Source organism: Populus trichocarpa, chromosome 4 (genome assembly GCF_000002775.5).
Source record: "Populus trichocarpa isolate Nisqually-1 chromosome 4, P.trichocarpa_v4.1, whole genome shotgun sequence".
Lineage (NCBI taxonomy): Eukaryota > Viridiplantae > Streptophyta > Magnoliopsida > Malpighiales > Salicaceae > Populus > Populus trichocarpa.
This window is the reverse complement of record NC_037288.2, coordinates 4488239-4506371: the sequence shown is the minus strand read 5'-3', so window position 1 is coordinate 4506371 and position 18133 is coordinate 4488239. Positions and strand designations below refer to the sequence as shown.

General features: G+C 33.4%; 2 protein-coding genes across 4 annotated transcripts; both read right to left on the bottom strand.

Moving 5' to 3' along the window:
* Positions 1 to 3920: 3920 nt before the first annotated feature.
* LOC7470223 (protein CHUP1, chloroplastic) lies at positions 3921 to 8727 on the bottom strand. The gene is made up of 6 exons (XM_024599146.2): positions 7264 to 8727; positions 6653 to 6784; positions 6370 to 6551; positions 6142 to 6253; positions 4273 to 4407; positions 3921 to 4180 (listed from the first exon to the last, which is right to left on the bottom strand). Exons 1-6 carry the CDS (start codon positions 8401 to 8403, stop codon positions 4052 to 4054), a joined length of 1830 nt encoding a protein of 609 aa, XP_024454914.2. The 5' UTR covers positions 8404 to 8727; the 3' UTR covers positions 3921 to 4051.
* Positions 8728 to 13628: 4901 nt separating this feature from the next.
* On the bottom strand, positions 13629 to 17177 carry LOC7476344 (phospholipase A1-IIgamma). 3 transcript variants are annotated; one of them, XM_002305714.4, is made up of 3 exons: positions 16352 to 17177; positions 15289 to 15900; positions 13629 to 13912 (listed from the first exon to the last, which is right to left on the bottom strand). In XM_002305714.4, the coding sequence occupies exons 1-2, from the start codon at positions 16934 to 16936 to the stop codon at positions 15298 to 15300; spliced, it is 1188 nt and encodes a 395-aa protein (XP_002305750.3). In that variant the 5' UTR covers positions 16937 to 17177; the 3' UTR covers positions 13629 to 13912; positions 15289 to 15297. The 3 variants fall into 3 exon arrangements, with proteins under 3 accessions (XP_002305750.3, XP_024455033.2, XP_052307971.1); XM_024599265.2 differs by lacking the exon at positions 13629 to 13912 and adding an exon at positions 14002 to 14038; XM_052452011.1 differs by lacking the exon at positions 13629 to 13912 and having other exon boundaries at positions 14852 to 15900; positions 16352 to 17176.
* Between the last annotated feature and the right edge of the window lie 956 nt (positions 17178 to 18133).

Here is an 18133-nt window from a genome sequence, read left to right as displayed (position 1 = left end):
TTTACATTATTCATTTTAGAATTCGATCAAATTTTAGGAATTTTTCCACTTTACTTATCCAATTATGGATGCAAATAAAATGTCAATATACTTTCAAAATAATATTTTAGAATTTCAAAGCAACAACAACACAAAAGATACTTTATTAAAAGTACAATGAAGTTCTCAAAACAAGAAAAATAAAATGTAGAAAACAAGGTCTCAAAGATATTATTCATAAAATTCAAAATGCAAAGCAATGTTGCAGTATATGTCTCATCTTCATATAATGTTTCTCATCAACATTCGTGTCTTGTCAATATTTACCGACCACTCATTATACTGCAAATGGTCTGGTGACAATGTGGTAAGTATCATTATCCTTCACAAATTTAACTTGTCCCTTGCTCACTCTGAACTTAATACTTAAAATTCTTGCAATTTTCAACCAAGTGACCTAGGATCCCATCATGATATTCACATTTCTCATTTGAATTATACCACTTAGGAAATGGTGGTTGTATGAGATTTGATGGAGTTAGAGCAATATGTCTTGTGTTTAGAAGGTGCTAGTAAACATCTTTGAGTGGTTGAGGTATGTCAATCTTTGATAATGACACTAGGGTAGCTAGTGACGCAATGAGATTCGATCGGGTATGATTAAGATTTCTAATTTGAAATCCACTTTCCACTTCATCTTTTTTCATGACTCTAGAGCTCACGGTTGGACCTTTGATTAATTTTTCCTACTTTGATGTCATGCTCAATACTCTCAACTACAATCACCATGTCAATAAAGTGTTAGGCCATGGTTCCCACAAGGTGCTTGAAATAAAGAGTTTTAAAGGTGTTCGAGAATATATTAATCATTTATTTTTCTTAACAATGGTGGGCTTACTTGTGCGGCCTTCTCACTCCATCTTTGAGCATATTCACGAACAAATTTATTGTCTTCCTTCTCCATGACCAGCAAGTTAGATCTATCTGGGGCGATGTCCATAATTTCATAAAAGCCTCTACTAACTCTTTCCACCTTCTAATATTGATATTATATATCCCCATGTACCAAGCTAGGCAGCGTCACTCAAACTGTCTTGAAAGAAATGGATCAACAACTTTTCATCTTTTACTACTTCCGTCATTTTATTACAATATACCTTCAGGTGAGTTATTGGGCATTGGCTACTGGTGTATTTTATGAATTTCAGTACTCTAAATTCTTTTGGCACCTTTACCTTAGGAAATAAATACATCTCAACAACTTTTACAGGGTTGTACAACTCAACTCCTTCAATTGCTCTCATCCTTTCCTCTAGCAGCAAGCTTATCATAATTATCCTTCTTCACTACCTTTTCTCTATAGGCTTCCTCAACAGTTAGGTCTACCATGGGTGGCACCCTCATAGGAAGTACTAGAAAATAGGTGGCAAATTGGGGTTTTGGTGCACCCATATTTTGAGGAGCTGCGAACTGTGCAGCAATTATGGATAGAGCTACAGGTCCCTCTTATGACCTGAACCTTAGAGCTTACTCAAGTAGGCTAGTGAGTCTAGTAATGTTGCATTTCATGCTTTCTATCTCTCTTTGATCTTCTAACCGAACCCTTTCCTTATTTTCCATCATTCTCTTCAGAAGGTGAGTATTGTAGGTTTGATGTTACGATGGACCTATAGTTCAACTTGATGCCTTTTTGTTTTATTATCACTATCATAACCTAATTTTTGAGAACACAAATTCACCAAAAAAAAGAGAAAAATGAAAATGAATGAAGAATAATTTGAAGTTTGGGTTAAGATAACACAAACCAGAAGTTTTGAGGGCTAATTAGGGTGGATTTATAATTTTGGGATTCAATTTTGGTAGAAATTAAAAGAATTAATAAGTTTGGGGACTTAATTAAACTTTGAATTAGTTTAATAAATAAAATCATAAGCTTAATTGAAGAAATATTAAGATTTAGGGTTGATTTGGGTTCAAATTGCAAGAAATCAAAGTTCAAGGACCAAAGTGAAAAGGTGGGGGTACTATAGGGAGGTTAATTGATTTTTCTAGGGGTAATTTTGAAAAAATTGAAAGTTGAAGATCCAATTAAGGACTGAATTGAAATTAGAAACCAATGACTATTTTGTAAAGGGCGCTGAAATGTGGGGGTCTAATTACAATTTACCCAGGGGGCTTGATTAAAAAATATCGAAACCTCAATGACCAAATTGAAAATGGCCGCCTCAGCTCAAGACGGCACCGTTTCGCGTTCCCTGTTTCTTCATCTTCTTCCTCTGGAAACAGAGGAAACCACCTGCAAAAAAAGAAATGCTGACGGTATCAGCTCAACCCAGGCAAATGATAGACCGTTTAGTCTACCACGAATCCAATCTTCAGTCCAATCTCCCTCACGCCCCGACGTGCCTTTAAACGCCAAGGAAACCCACCACCGACAGTCCAATAATGGCAGGACTGTCGGTGTTTTTGTCCAACCAAAACACCAAGTCCCCAAGATAAGGAACGACTGCTGGGCATAAGTAGGAGTCCACTTCCTATAAAAGGAGAGCCGAAGAGCAACACAGGGGACGGGAAAAAAAAAAGGGAGGGAGAACACAGAACAGAGGAGAGAACAAGAGAGAGAACCAAAAAAACCCAAGAGACGAAGAGAGAATTAACGGGTGAAACAGAGACAGAGAGAACGAAAGGAAGCGTCTCCCAGCAACAAGCACCGGTGGATTCTCGTCCAAAACGTCTGTAAACCAGGTAAGTCTTCGTTCCCTCCTTTCCTGCAATTTAATTACCTATGCACTGTAGCAGGCGTGCGTGAACTGTTCACGCATACCTGCAGATAAAAAAAAAAAAAAACAAGGGGGCCGGTTACTGGCATGGGTCAGTAATCAGTCTGGGCGCTGGGTCTTGCCTAGCCCGTTCAAGATTATGAACGTATTTGTAAAAACATATTTTGTATCTTTTAATATATAAAATTATAAATTTATACATAAAATATATTTTTGATATTGAATAAAAAAAAACTTTCTTCTTTTTAAATATTTTCTTACCAAAAATAACTTTTCTTAAATCTTAAATAGACCAACAGTTTGAAAACACAAAAATACCGTAGTTTATATTAGACAAAAATCTCCCTATCCAAACTCTTAGACCAGTTAGGGTTCCTAATAACTAAAATATTAGGTGGCAACTACATCTTCTTTTTACTGATAAAGAATAATAATTCTTTTTTCTTTTCACCCACATCACCACAAAGATCCCAATTTAAAAGGATGATTGTCGTGATGCTATACACGTACAACGGTAGGCTTTATATGAACAAAAATGAATGAATCAAACAATTCAAAATATGATATTTTTTTTTAATCTTGAAGTCTAGTTCCTTGTTAGATTATAATGTTATAAATTTGTTTAAAAAAGATGTTATTTAGGTATAAACACATAATGAATCAGACTTTAGATTATGATCTATCACTCTTGTTCGTAAAAATATCCTTATAGAATAAGAGTTTTTAAAGTTTTATCCCATGATAAATAATTTTTTATTTGTTTGGAAGGGTTTAAACAAGACTATGTTTCCGTTGTCCTTGCATCATGCGTTAATGAGTAAACACAAGTATATGCAATGAGGAAAATAAGAATTGAAAATAAAAAATTATTGTAGAATCATAATATCAATAATAAAATCATGATTTTACCTGATTTCGGTACGATTTTATCATTTTTATATTTTTATACGATTTTACATAATAAGTATATATTGACTCGTATAATTTTTATTATCATAAAATCAATAATAAAATTATATGATTTTACAAGTCAACTGGTAATTTTAACAACATTGGTAAGGGTGGCATTTGAGATTTTCTTCATATTTTAGATATACAACAGGATATCCAGTGAAAGTTGCATGGTCAAGTTTAAGTACACTACTTAGGACACTGATAAAATAAAAGAATGAACGAAAGAATCATTATAAAATACTGATTCCAAGATCGCCACGGTCATAGTATAGATGACAAACATGGTGTTTTATCTTTACAACAAAAGGCAGCAATTCTGAAGCTGAGTTTGCTACAGATTAGCAAGGTGTAGACCCGCATACAAGTTTCTGTTGCTGCTGGTTTTGACATTGTACATGACATGATCTGGCTTTATCTCTCAATTCTCGGAATGCCCTCATTGTTTCCGCATCGAAACCTCCAGCAAACTGCCACAAAAAATGAAAGCATTAGAGCCTCACTGCAACAAAGTATAATTATTCTAATCGTTAAAGGTAAATGCAAGCAAATGGATCTTCACCTGATGTACCCGGAATGCATATCGAACGCCTTGGACTATCAGCTCCTCTTCTTCGGGCCCCCCGCCAACAGTCTCAAGTTCTGAAGATACCCTCTTCAAGAACTTCATCGCTAATTTCACAGATGCCAACTGAATCTGCAACAATGAAGTTCAGAAAATAAATAAATCAGAAATATTAATGAAGCTTCAAAGCAAAAACCCAAAAGAAATTAACGACTTGAATGCCTACTTAACAACTGAATCAACTGCTATTTAACGAGACAGTCAACAATCTGCATTGTATCTACTGAAGAGTAAGTACAAGATCTATGAAGTAAATATCATGCTAGCTTCATCATATAAATAAGTTCAGAAGTTTAGTCCTATCAGAAAGGGACAAAACAAATTCTTTAAATTTCTGTTGGGTTTTTACAACTTTAAAATCCTTCAAGCTATATTACAAAAAGGAAAAAAATGTGCTAGTTTTTATGGGGCAACTTAGAGATTCTATATCAATGAATCCAAATTCTAAAGCAAACAAGAAAATAAATTTCAGAAATCTGGAAATTCACATGCACGCTAGCAGGCAGGCAGGCAGGCGTGGGCAGAGAAAATAAGGCAAAAATCTAAACTTTTCTTTTGTCATCTTGTTACCCCTGGTAATTTTTTAATAATGCCTAGTAAAATAGGAGTATTTTTTTGGATTACAGCATAGTAAAAAAAAAAATGATAAAATAACAGTAAAGTATATTTTAAAAAATAGCATAGTTTAAAGAGTTATAGATGAAATTTATCTGCGACACTCTCAAATTACAAAATTATTGGACACAAGATTAATAAAAAAAAAGAATAATAATAAAAAAATCTTAAAGACATATTGAAATTTTATGACGACACCACCGAAACCATTGAAAAGATCTCGATGAAACAAATCCAACAATACCAAGAAAAATCACCCGCAATTATTAGAGTGGCCCACATGAGTGACTCAAAGACAAGTCAGTCCCGAAATCTTTGGACACCTCGTGTAGCCCACTCCGTTTATGTTTGTAACATTTTTTAGTGTCGTTGAATTCATTTTATTAAGATCTTTTAAACGGTACCAGTAGTGTCGCCTTCAGAGCTTCAATATGTCTCCATGATCTTTTTTTATTTATTTTCTCTCTTCTCCTTATCATCTGTGAAGAGATAGGAAAGAGAAAAAAAATAAAAAAACATCACAAGCACAACAAAGCTTCGATGACATCACCAGTACCGTAAAAAAAATCTCGACAAGACAAATCAAACGATACAAAATAAATCACAAATGGTGAATGGAGTAGGTCACACGAGCCGTTTAAAGGTGTTAGAGCTCACTTTTTTTTGGGCCGCACTTGTGGGGTCTATTTTGATCACCATTGGTGACCTTTCTTGATATCATTGAATTCATCTCGTCAAGATCTTTACAATGATACTGGTCATCTCGTCAAGATCTTTACAATGATACTGGTGATGTTGTCATCGGAGTAATTATGATATGTTTATATGATCTTTTTTTTATCTTTCTCTCTTTTCTCCTCCCTCTTAATGAAATCTTGCATTTAACTTTTTTGTGATCCAAGGAGTCCACACTTGAACCACACTTGAATCGCAAATATTATTTAGAAATCTATATTATTTTTCTAAATATTTTTTATACTGTTATTTTATTAATATTTATTTACTAATAATCCCAAAAAAATAAAATCCCCAAGACAGTGAATAATAAAGTTATGTTCTCTCTCCGGTGACTAATTAAATAGAACTATGTGAAATCCATCAAAAAGTGGGATTTGTGGGGTCTGCGTGTTACTGTTATTTTTCCATTAAACACCAATTATTGTCCAAAGCCGTAAGAAAAGGTTAAATTACCTGACTAACTATTCCTGTTTCAAGCATCCAATCCGTTGGAATTTGAAATCCTCTGTATCTCATGGTTGCTGATTCTCTCATTCTTGATAGATTGTAAACACCATGCTCCAATCTGGACCGATAACACAACTTATGGAATTCGATAAGAAAGCTCCATTCTTTGCAATATCAAAAACAAATAAATGCAGATTCAGATGGGTGAAAAGGAGATGAATATTAAGGACGTACTTTTCAAGCAACGCCTGCATTTTCTTGAGAGCAGGACCGCATGGCTGCCGGGGATTGTCTCGAAACAGCGAGGCTTCCGATTCTAGCTTCTTGAGATCATAGTAGCCAAAGGCAGCCTCGCGTAATGCATCTGCCTTCTGCTCCGGCCAATCAAAGTGTTTAAGCACTGCTCTTTCATCAACCTAAATACCAAGCAAGGAAACAAATTCCTTATGATCTCTCCCAGGTCTTTAAATTAATCTGAACTAAATCAAAGGGGTTTCTTGGAAAATTAAAAGTTTACCAGATAAGATAGCTCATCGTCGAGCCATTTAACAAAAGGGACCACGTCTTCGATGTCTGTAAATGCAGCAATCTCAACCTCTTTTATCAAGAACTTGATAAAGTCTCCTTGTATTTCCACATCTGTTTTTATCTGTCAAACCATACACAGAGAGGCCTTATATTTGGCTAACTAATAAATCCTTCTAATCGCAGGAACAAGGGAAAACATAACCCATAATCATGTGACCAAATAACACACAAACATTGCAATTTAACTGTAATTCTAAATTTAAAGATTTCTTAACTTTAAATTAATTTGTTTTTCTTTTTATTTTTTATGAGTTAGTAATAAAAATAAAAAATATTATTTTAATATATTTAAAAAAAAATCCACTTTAAAAAAATACCATATTTCATATAGTTGCAAACAGAGTTCATGTCTACACTCTCTAGATCAGATTTAAATTGCCCAATTTGCCATCAAATTCATAAAAAAAATTACAACTTTTTTTTCCTCTACAAAAAGATTCAGACAGTCAACTACAGATACACAAAAAGACACCAAAACCCAGAGTGGCAAATCTAGTAAATATCTCAAAAGATTAAAAATAGGGAGAAACCGGTACTTACCGCTAACAAATGAGTCGACCTATTCTCTATCTCCCCAATCATATCACGGGCATTAGCCGTTACCGGTAAGGCCTCCGCTACTCCACCGCCGGAATCCCGCCGCGAGTCCCTCCGCATTAACGAGTGATAAAACTCCGCCACCTCCGGAACTCTCCTCACTTTCTCCGTCCCTGCTCTCTTCCCCTTTGGTGGCGGTGGCGGTGGCGGCGGAGGTGGACCAACCTTCTTAGCCACCGGAGGTGGAGGAGGTGGTGGCGGATGAGGAGCAGGTGGACATGAAACTGAGTGATCAGAGCCGCTGGATGAAACTGACGATGATGATGTCGCCAGCGATGACAATGATCGTTTTGGTGGTGGTTTAGGGACCCTAGGAACTCGAGATGACAGAGTTGACTCAGTGAGTTCCTCCGAGTTACACCTCGAATGCCTCAGCTTCTCGGTTTCGACATTCTCTTCCAATCTCTTAGAATGATGATCTACATTTTGATTCTGGCTCGATGAACTCATAATGTCGGTACATTTGACTCCTTTCTTCAAGCTTTTAATCAAAGTAGACTTGGTTGTGGCCTCCATTAACCCTTGAAACCTCTGTGAAGAAGAGAGCTCTATTTCATTCTCACGATCTGACACCGCTTTCTTCAGCTCTACAACTTCCGCTTCTAATTCCTTAACTTTCTTTGCACCCTCTTTTCTCTCCTCTCCGAATCTCAATCTCACTTCACTCAATTCGGCTTTTAAGCTCTCGTTTTCACGCTCTAGTGATTCTACCTCCTTCACTGCCTTCTCAATCTCCATATTTTTATTAGAAATCACAGTTTCCAAAACTGGAACAATAGCCACACTCTCTTTTAACAGTTTAAATTCAAGAAGTTCAGTCTTTAAGAGAGACTCACGCTCACGAAGCTCTTCAACGAGTTTTAAAAGCTCGGTTACGTCAGGCGGACGAGGTTGGACTTGAGCGGAGGAGCGAGGGAAGTAAACACCGAAAGAGCGTGAAAAAACCGCCTTTTGAGAGGATACTTTGCCGGAGCTAGGAGAAGGAATCGGTGGTTTTGGTGGTGGTGTATTATTATGAGTTTCAGTTTTGTTTGCAGGTGATTTTTGCAAACCCATTGCCAGCCTTACCTTACCAGCTACCATAATTCCAAACTTTTAAGAGAGATATCAATGTTGTCTCTCCAATGTCTCTATCGATTTGTGGGGTTAGATTTAGGGTTAGTTTTCTTGTTCTTCTCTTTTTGCTTCCTTTTTATTTGGTTTCGATTTTATGGTCCACTGGTTTTTATGATGTGGGTAGAAACGAAGACGTCGTTGTCTCTCCGTGGTGTCTGAAATAAGAGAGAGAGGGAGAGAGAGAGAGAGAGAGAGAGAGAGAGAGACAGACAGACAGACAGACAGTCTTGGAGTTTGTGTGTGAGAGAGAGATCTTGGCGAGGTTCGTTTAAGAGAGGGAGGGAAGTGAATTAAAAGAGACAGAGAGAAAGTTAGGGAACAAGTGTCGAGGAACGGTCTTCTTTTCTCGGATCCATGTTTTGAAATATAAGATAAAAATTGGATAATTAACAAACAAAATTAAAAAGAAAAAATGAATCAATATAGTAGTCAATTTTTTTTGCTGAAATAATACATGTATAGAAGTCACGATTATGAAATGTTATATTTAGTTAAATATTTTGTTATTGAATCTTGATATCAATTAAATACTTTAGTTAGGAGATATAATTTTAATTGATGTTGATATCTATTAAATTTAAAATCACTCAGTGTTTGGTCTATAATGATCAATTAAATTAACCGATTGATTTATAAGAAAAAATCATAAAATTGTTAAAATCAAGGCTTAAAGGTGAGATTTTTTAAATCTAAAGATTTGACAGTCGATGCAGTGATTTAATTGCTAATCTTAGAAAAACAACCTCTTGAAACTCATGTAAAACTTTGAGCGTAATTTAACGATTGGATTAAAAATTATGGTTTTTTTAGCCATTATTTTGATATGGCACGACCAGACCTCCTCTTGAGCCTAAATCTGTCACATTAATCCATAAATACATCTATTAGGCTATCCTCATTTAGTTATGGCAGAACCACACTTGACTGCTTAGAATCATTCATTATCGCTAGCCTGACTACATTATTAACACTAAAAAACAAAGGAGAACTACTATATGAACAATAAGTTTTTGATATTTTAATTGAAGTTTGTTTTTTAGTCTACAAGTTGGATAAAGATGTATATTTTAACTCACAAAACATAGTTGAATGAATCTTTTTTAAAATAATATTATTTATGTGGAATGATCGACCATTTCATGCAACTGGATCCAACCGAGCAACTGGTTAAGATAGATAATTAGTAGTGACATGTTTAAATATTATTATTTTGAAGCCCGACAATTATCTTATGATGTTTATGTTTAGGAATAACAACATTTATTTTAGAAATATAAAGTATGCTATTTTATTAAAAAATATTAAATTGTGTTATTCGACAAGACTTTTAATTTATTTTCGTCATTTTTTATAAAAATTCCTAAATATTTTACCAATTACTGTAGTTACTTGCACGGGCTTTTATAAAAAAATTATATGCACGCGTCTCTTCATTGAAGAAAACATACTTCTTAATCTCAATTTTAAAAACAATTTTTTTTAATAAAAAGTCTGGGTCACTTTTTTTTTGTTTTTTAAATTTTTTCTATATTAATTTGGTTGAGTTTTATATTAATTTTAACTTAATTAATTGAATTATTAAAAACTTAATTAAGTTAAACATGTTTTATCAAGTAAATATCTTTTCAATTTAATTTAAAATATAACATGAATGAAGTTTTAAATCATGAGTTTTCTGAATCATGTCATAAGATTAATAATTATTGGAGGAAGGTTCATAACTCTTTATTTTGAGTATGAGACCAAATTTAGAAAACCAAACCTGCAAAATTATCTGAACAATTAAAATATTTATCTTTTATAATCTGGATTTTTAATACCACATACAAAATAAAAAAATTATTGTTTACCCTGTATTAAGTGTTGTATCAATTAATAAAATTTTTACTCTTTATTTTATATTTATAAATAATATATATCATCACAAGCTATTTTACTTATTTTTAATAAAACAACATATTTTTATCAATAGAAAAAGCTCAACAACACATTTAATCAAACACTTGTCTAACCTAATATTTTTTTTTCGTATGCTTTTCTTTAATCCTCTTTTTTCACAACACACTACAAAATCCAACAGCAAAGTCAAATAAACACTAAGGATCTCTTTAAGAATATGATTATGGTTGATTTTTATATCGAAATACATCAAAATCATATTTTTTTTATTTTTAAAAATTATTTTTAAGATCAGCGCATCAAAACAATCCAAAACATAAAAAAAAAATTAACAAAAAAAAATTTGAATTTTTTAAAAGCACGGGTTGACCCGCGTTTTCTCTAAGTCAAAATTATCATAATTAATTTTTTAGTTTTTTTTAAAACGAAAGGGGGGTAGCCCAAAGATTAACATAATTAGTTAGAAATAAAGTATAACATATATTTTATTTTCAAAATCTAATGATGATTTTCCATATTATAAGACCTAATTGTTCGTGTTTCATGATTGTAAGAATAGTTGATTAAAAAACCTGTTTGGTGCTGTAATAATAATTATTTTTTAAATTATTTTTTATTTTAAAATATATTAAAATGATTTTTTTATTTTTAAAACAGTTTTCCACCGCAAAGTGAACGTGGGCTTTGTGTGGTGAACTAAATTTGGGCGATTGTTATGGGCGATCGTTTAAGTGCGCAATGGAATGGATCTGGAAATAGTGGGAAATTGAGAAACTAGATAGTTACTTTCAACGGTCTGATGGAGTAAACTTGTTTTCTTCTTATCCATCCGTTTTCTCGCGAGATAATGGTTTTGGTTTTCGTCAACACAAGTCAAACAACTGCTATGACTTCTTTTTGTTTTCTTCCTATTGTCCTCTTCTCAATTTTCATAAATCAAAGGCGTCAATTCCAAAGCAAACGGGAACAATAATGTCAGGAGGATTCACACACATTAAAAAAAAAAAAAAATCTGGACACTCATTTTAAACTAAAAAAAAAAAATCATCACCAAATTTTTCTATGCATGCATATAATATACAATCTTTCACAAAGCGATGTCAAGTGATATATTTTTTAATTTATTTTAGTGATAACACTTTATTTTCTCATTCATCATCTCTTTTTGTGGTTAAATTTATTGTCATTTGCTTTCAAATTATTAATAAAGAGAAGGATTAAAAGTAAAGGGATAAAAGTAAAACAGGCAAAAAGCTAGTTGGCTTTTTAAAAAAATTAGCGTGAAAAGCTAACTTCTTCCTCTTACTTTTTAACTGATATATTTTTAGTCCCTATAGTTTTTTAAAATTAAATTTTGATCCAACACTTTATTTTTTATATTTTCAATCCCTGGTTTGAGAGGAGAGAGAGTTATTAGATTTCGATGGTAAAGAAAGAATCCCAATTAACATTAATTCTGACTATCAAAATTATCGATCTTGGTATTAATGAATTCTATTCAATGAGATGAGTTCTACTGAGGTATTCTTTCACCTTAAAATTGCATGAGAGAGTAGATTTGACTTTAGAAAGTGATGCAATCCATTTTATATCAGGTTAATTGTTGCATATTTTGTGTGTTTTTGAAAGGTTTCTCAAATTTTGATTCCTTGTGGAACTACTCTAATGAGAGAGTAGATTTGACTTTGGGAAGTGATGCAATCCACTATATATCAGGTTAATTGTCACACTTTTTATGTGTTTTTGAAAGGTTTCTCAAACTTTGGTTCCTCATGAAACTACTCTAACTCATCAAAACATTAACCAGGCTTCATGACATCTCCCTTATACTTCTCATCTGCGTCTCAATTGCAACATTGAGCAATGGTTGGTCATTTATAGTCTTGATATTTAAGTACAGGTCATTGTTATGTCAAACTCAATCACAAGCCTGAATTTAGTTTTTTTTTAAAAATTATTGTGGTTGTGAGTTTCTGGACCTTTATATCTGCGAAATTCACATTAATTGGTATTAGAAAAATACTCTAAAATCATGTTATATCATTTTATTTTTTATTTTTTGTGTTATTTCATTGTTGTTGTCATCTAAACCTAGTTGCGGTAAAAGTTAAAAAAAAAAAGAGTACAAAAAAACAAGTGTCATTGATTTGAGTTACTATCAAAAGTAGGAAAAAAAAAAGAACAAGAAATCACAAGTTACGAATAGTTTGGTGAGTGAGTTTGATTTTTTTTATATTCATGCGGGGCCTTAAAATAGTTAGCAACATCTACTATCTTTGTTCTAGGCTCAGTTTTGAGCCCAAGGTTTTCCTCCTCAATTTTGACAGCTTTTTTCTTAATTGTTGGGCTCAAGTTTTAGCCCAAGTCTCCTCCCTAAGATGCTCGGTTTTGGCAGAGTCTTATTCCTTATTATTGGGCTTGGTTTTGAGCTGAAGATTTTCCTCTTCTGGGTGCTTGTTTTTTTTTTTTTTTTGTTATGCTTGGTTTTGAGCCCAAGGTTTTCCTTTTTGTTTTGCTCAGTTTTGACAGAACCTTTCTTTTATGTTGTTGGACTCGATTTTAAGCCCAACTTCCTTTATTTGAGTTTGGTTTTAAGCTCAAGTTTTTCTTTCTCAAGGTTTGGTTTTGGTAATGTTGTTAATAACAATGCACTCTAAGAGTAGAAAATAAATCCTGATTCGCCAACCAATATGTACGAGAAAAATATAAATCATATATTTGATCCTTCCCTAATAGCTTAAGAGGTGGGACCCTAATATATGATTTATATTATTCTTTTACATATCCTCTAAATTAAAAGCTCTTTGCGTTAGAAATATGCACATACTCATACTATCTTATGCTTGATTTTTATCAAATAGAATGAAGGCGGTGAGATTCGAACTCATGACCATTTAGTCAACAAGGCTTTGATACCATGCCAAAAAATCATCTTAACCCAATAGCTTAAGCTATTAGGTGAGGTCCCAAGAATAGTTTTATATTACTCTCTAACAAAACCCCTCAAGTGAAAGCCCTATGGACTTGAGACTTGCATATGCCAACATTACCCTGTGCTTAAGTTTTTGAGTGAAATGTTTCTTTGATATGATATTAGAGTTTTGATGACCAAATAATCACGAGTTCAAACCTTACCACTCTCATTTTCTCTTCTAATTAAAATCTATTTTATAGCACATAGATTGAGTATGAGGCCTCACTTAATAGCCTAAGCAAAGTAAATTCAGGAATAACAAGCATAATCGTACATGATACAATAACCAAAGCACTTATAAAGCCTTAACAACAAAGATAGAGCATCATAGTTTCAAAACGAACCCATATCACAAGTGTAAAGGATGAAACACTTTGATAGCCAACAAGCCAAACCAAATTAGAAAAAAATAGTAAAAACCAACATCAAGGCAATATGAACAAAATATCTTTTGCAAACAAAATAATGAAAAAAACCATCCCAATAAAACATAATGACCTCAAGGCTTTGTTCAGCAACCCATAAAAATTAATCAAGAAAGTGGTCGAATGCAAATCCAAGAAGCGATTTGTTGAATGCCAAAGCAAAGCAACCGAAAATAACCTGAAAGTAGAAATCATAAGTAAAATAAGCTATTTTAGAATACATTATAAGGTTAAAATAAAGTAGTAATCATAAATAAAAGAAACATTATTTATTGAATGCCAAAGCAAAGCAACCAAAAATAACCTGAAAGTAGTAATCATAAATAAAATAAGCTAGAGTCTCGATTACTATATATAAAAAAATAGCTAGAGTGATTGAATCAAAACCACTCTAAAATCTATTTAGAATACATTATAAGGTTAAGCTATTCTAGAAATGAAGCTGAAATTTCAAAGTTAGCAATGCAATTAGCTAAGGTTAACAACACATGTATGAGTGCAATATTCAAAAACGTTATAGATTATAAAAAAATCAAACTCACTCACCAAACATAAAAATCATTGATTTCAAACCACCCAAAAGAGCAATTTTGCAGTACAATAATGCTCATTAATTAATAGGTATAAAATTGAAGTTGAATTTTTACAAAGAGCGATGCAGCTGTCATATGAGGTTTAGAAAATATAATTTGTCCTCCACCATTATATGAGCATATGAAAAGGGGAAAAAAAAGAAGCTTAGTCTATTCTTTGTATTTTGGCTAAATTTAAAGGCTTTTCACATGAAATGGAAAATAAAGACCTCCCATGTCAGAAATTCCTCTAGCAAAGAAAACCTAGTTACCTTAGGATCATATATAGAAATGGCAAACTATTTTTTTGGTGACAGATTTTGACCTTTCAAATACCAATATAATTTTTAAAAAGAGGTACAAACAACTAAGCACAAGCATATTAAACACAACATTTGGATACACAAACTAACTCATATAGCATCAAGCAATAACTAAAATGGCTAGATATTACTACTTGTAGCAAGCCAAAAGTGCTAGCTATATGATGCTATGAGAGCAGATCATAATCACAAAGGGACATACTAGGAAAGCAAAGCAAAACGTGTCAATCAATGAAAAACATAACATTTAAAGCCTAAGTGGAGGAAGAAAAGGGACATACTAGGAAGCAGCAAGAAGACTCATAATCAGCGAAACAATACAAACCCAACACAGCGACCATGAAAACTTCAATTGTTAATATCAGAGGAGAGCTTTCACAACACGTGCATGACTCCTAATATCACAACCTTATCAAACACATTCACGAAACACAATAATCAAGGAAAGAAATGGTTCTCCAGAAAACAAACACAGAGACCAATATGCTACCACATCACAATTGATCAGCCGCTTCCCTAGTATGTATAGCATGCTCTTCTAATCAATTTTACATAATTAACAGCATGAATCTTAGAAACACAATAAGATATTTTATGTATAACTTCTACAGATTTTAACCTATAATCTACTTCATTAATTAATGTTTTGGAACCACCACCTTGATTCTTCAGGTATCAACATCTTCTTCATGATCCACCAACTTCCAAGAACCATCTGCTTGCTGCACCATACCCTTGTTTTCTTGAATCCGCCATGATGCTGGTACAAGATATTCATCCTTTAAACCATCAGTAGTTTTGTTAATAAGAGCAATATCGCGATTGACCACTAATTCAAACCCTCCTTTGGACCCTTGTGTTCCAGCCACTCCATGCAGGTAAGCCTCCAAGTTATGCCAACTTGATACATTTCCAGGGCTCTTCAGGTACTTAGATTTGGTGGTGTCAATTATCAATTCTTCTCCCACATCCGCATAGCCTATAAATGGATACTTAGGAACAACATCTAGAACGTTATGGACGCGTAATGCTTTAAGATCCATGTATCTGGAGAAAACCTTCTTAAAGTTTGAGTCCCCAACACGAGGACTGGCAAAGAGCATGGCTGTAACAGGACAACCTTTGTTTTCATGGGACTTGTTAAATCCATTAGCAACTATATCCACTGCATTCAATGTAGCAAGTGCAGCTCCTAAGCTGTGGCCGGTTATGGTTATGCTGATTTCTTCATTTTTGAATTGATCCACAAGTCTCCCTACCTCATTAAGAACCTAACAAATAAAAACAATCAGAATTACCAAACATTAATAATATTGCTATATATAATTTGTTCAACACATATATTCATATGGAGAGTTTATATATATATATATTACCAGTAAATAATCAAAATCTTTTCTTTGCAGAAATTTATTTCATAAATACATAAAACTAGAATGTTCTTTACCTGGGAGTTACATACATAAAATCTCTGGTAAAGAGAAGCACTGTAAAATAGGCACATCACCATAATTTCCGACCAATAAAAATTAGATACATGAATTTTCTTTACTTACGGGTACGCGCATTAATTAAATTTCTTGTTAGAGAATTACTGTATTTTATTAATAAATTCAGGACATTGTCACAAGATGTTTTTTAGATCATCAATTTCCTTCATGCATGCCTTACTACAGAAAATTCTTAGATTGAGAGCACAAAATACTTTGAATACTATATTACCTGGTCTCTAGCACTATTCTTGTTGTATGGTGAGCGCGAATCATCAGAAGTGTAGATTGAGTACCAACCCTGGTGCACCTTAGGGTTACCGGACTCGCCAAGTATTTTAGAAGCAGAGACTAAATTAAATTCAAAATCGTTAACCCACTCTAAGATCTGTATCGTTCCTCTCCAAGCAATGACAATATCTCTCCGCCCTAAAGCGACCTTCCCTTCATCGGTAGACACCGCAACGAATCCTATCCAGTTGGATTCTTTGCTCCATGCTTCCCTGGATAATGACTTTATGATGAATGCTTCAGAGATATGCATCTGTGAGGTTGCATACAAGAATTTGGTCACACGGTACTTGAATGGATTGCCTTTCTCTAAATGAACCCTGTTAAAAAATTCATCCTTCGCATACAGGCTGCTTCCTGCATACTTAGATACCTTCTGTGTGTTGAAACTGTCATATGTAGCCTGAGCCATTTCCCCGTAATGAATGATGTAGTGCCGGAGATCGTTATCAAGAGGGTCCAGGAGGTCCTTCCAATTATTTTCTCCACTTAGATGTTTCCATCCTTTTGCTATGCTACCCACCATTTTCTTCTTGCAAAACAACCTTCAAAGGATAGGTAGTTTCTGCATTCCTTAATTAAGTACAGATGTGAAAACCTTAACTCCTTCTAGTATATAAATAATAGCAACTTCTGCCTCGTGTCCTTAATCATGAAACTTATTCTCTCGATTAACTATTTTAAATGGATCATAAAATAATACTACAAGACTTTGATCGACCAAGTGACGAATCGTGAATTTCAGAAAATCTTACCACAAGAATTATTGCCTTGACCTGACTGCACTACTTTGAAAACATTAATATATATATGGAAAAATATTGTTTGATCTATTCCAATCAAAGAGTTTTCAGGTTTGCTGAATTGTCCAAACGAGTCGGTAAAATTGTTCCAACCATTTGAAATATGGAGTGTGACAGAAGAAAAACATTTAAAGGGGTAACCCAAAATTAAGTTCGGGGATGAGCCTTGTATTTTGACATTAATTTACTAATATATAATCATGGCACATTATTTTTTTGGTGGACGGACTTAATCTAATAGATGATTACTCCTTCATCTTAGTGATCAGGCACTAACTCTAACGGGTGGCTTGTCAACATCTACAATCTCATTTTTAGCCAATAGAACATGTTAAATTCTCAAAATTAATGATCATTTTTACTAATATTTTAATAAGTATTCATTTTAATTTTAATTTTGACGATTGTTGTTATTTTAACATTTTAATATAAAATGACTATTACATTCACTAATATTATTAGAATCTTGAGCTCTTGTCCAAAACATCCCAGCTTCGAATGACATATATTGAAAGCAAAATGTATGGCATTTCAAGTCGATGATTATTATATTCTCTAATATTTCTTGACTTGGAAAGTTATTGCCCCTTCTGGAACAAGTAATGTTGGAGACTCAAAGAGTGTCACATACTTCAATTAGAACAAGTAATAACATTAATGGTTAGAATTCTACATTGCCTGAACATAGCAATACCAAGCTACTCATACATCCTTGAGAATTCTCATCTCTTAAGATGCATTTTGAGATGAGTTAGATCTTCTAAGTTTGACTCTTCACCCCATCTTCTCTCTGGGCTCTTGTTTCTAATCCTTCCACGCTACTCTTTGGCTTCTCAACAAAATCTAACATTAATTAAGAGCCAATTTCCTATGAAAATCATATTTACCGAAATTTTTGGTTAATTAAACACCAAAAAACA

Excerpts from the sequence above, each read along its gene's own strand:
- LOC7470223 (XM_024599146.2), bottom strand. The coding sequence starts at position 8,403 with ATGGTAGCTGGTAAGGTAAGGCTGGCAATGGGTTTGCAAAAATCACCT. Across the intron at positions 6,785-7,263 it reads GGTCGACTCATTTGTTAGCG|ATAAAAACAGATGTGGAAAT; the intron begins GTAAGTACCGGT and ends ATGGTTTGACAG. Across the intron at positions 6,552-6,652 it reads ACGATGAGCTATCTTATCTG|GTTGATGAAAGAGCAGTGCT; the intron begins GTAAACTTTTAA and ends CTTGGTATTTAG.
- LOC7476344 (XM_002305714.4), bottom strand. The coding sequence starts at position 16,936 with ATGGTGGGTAGCATAGCAAAAGGATGGAAACATCTAAGTGGAGAAAAT. Across the intron at positions 15,901-16,351 it reads AGAATAGTGCTAGAGACCAG|GTTCTTAATGAGGTAGGGAG; the intron begins GTAATATAGTAT and ends TTTATTTGTTAG.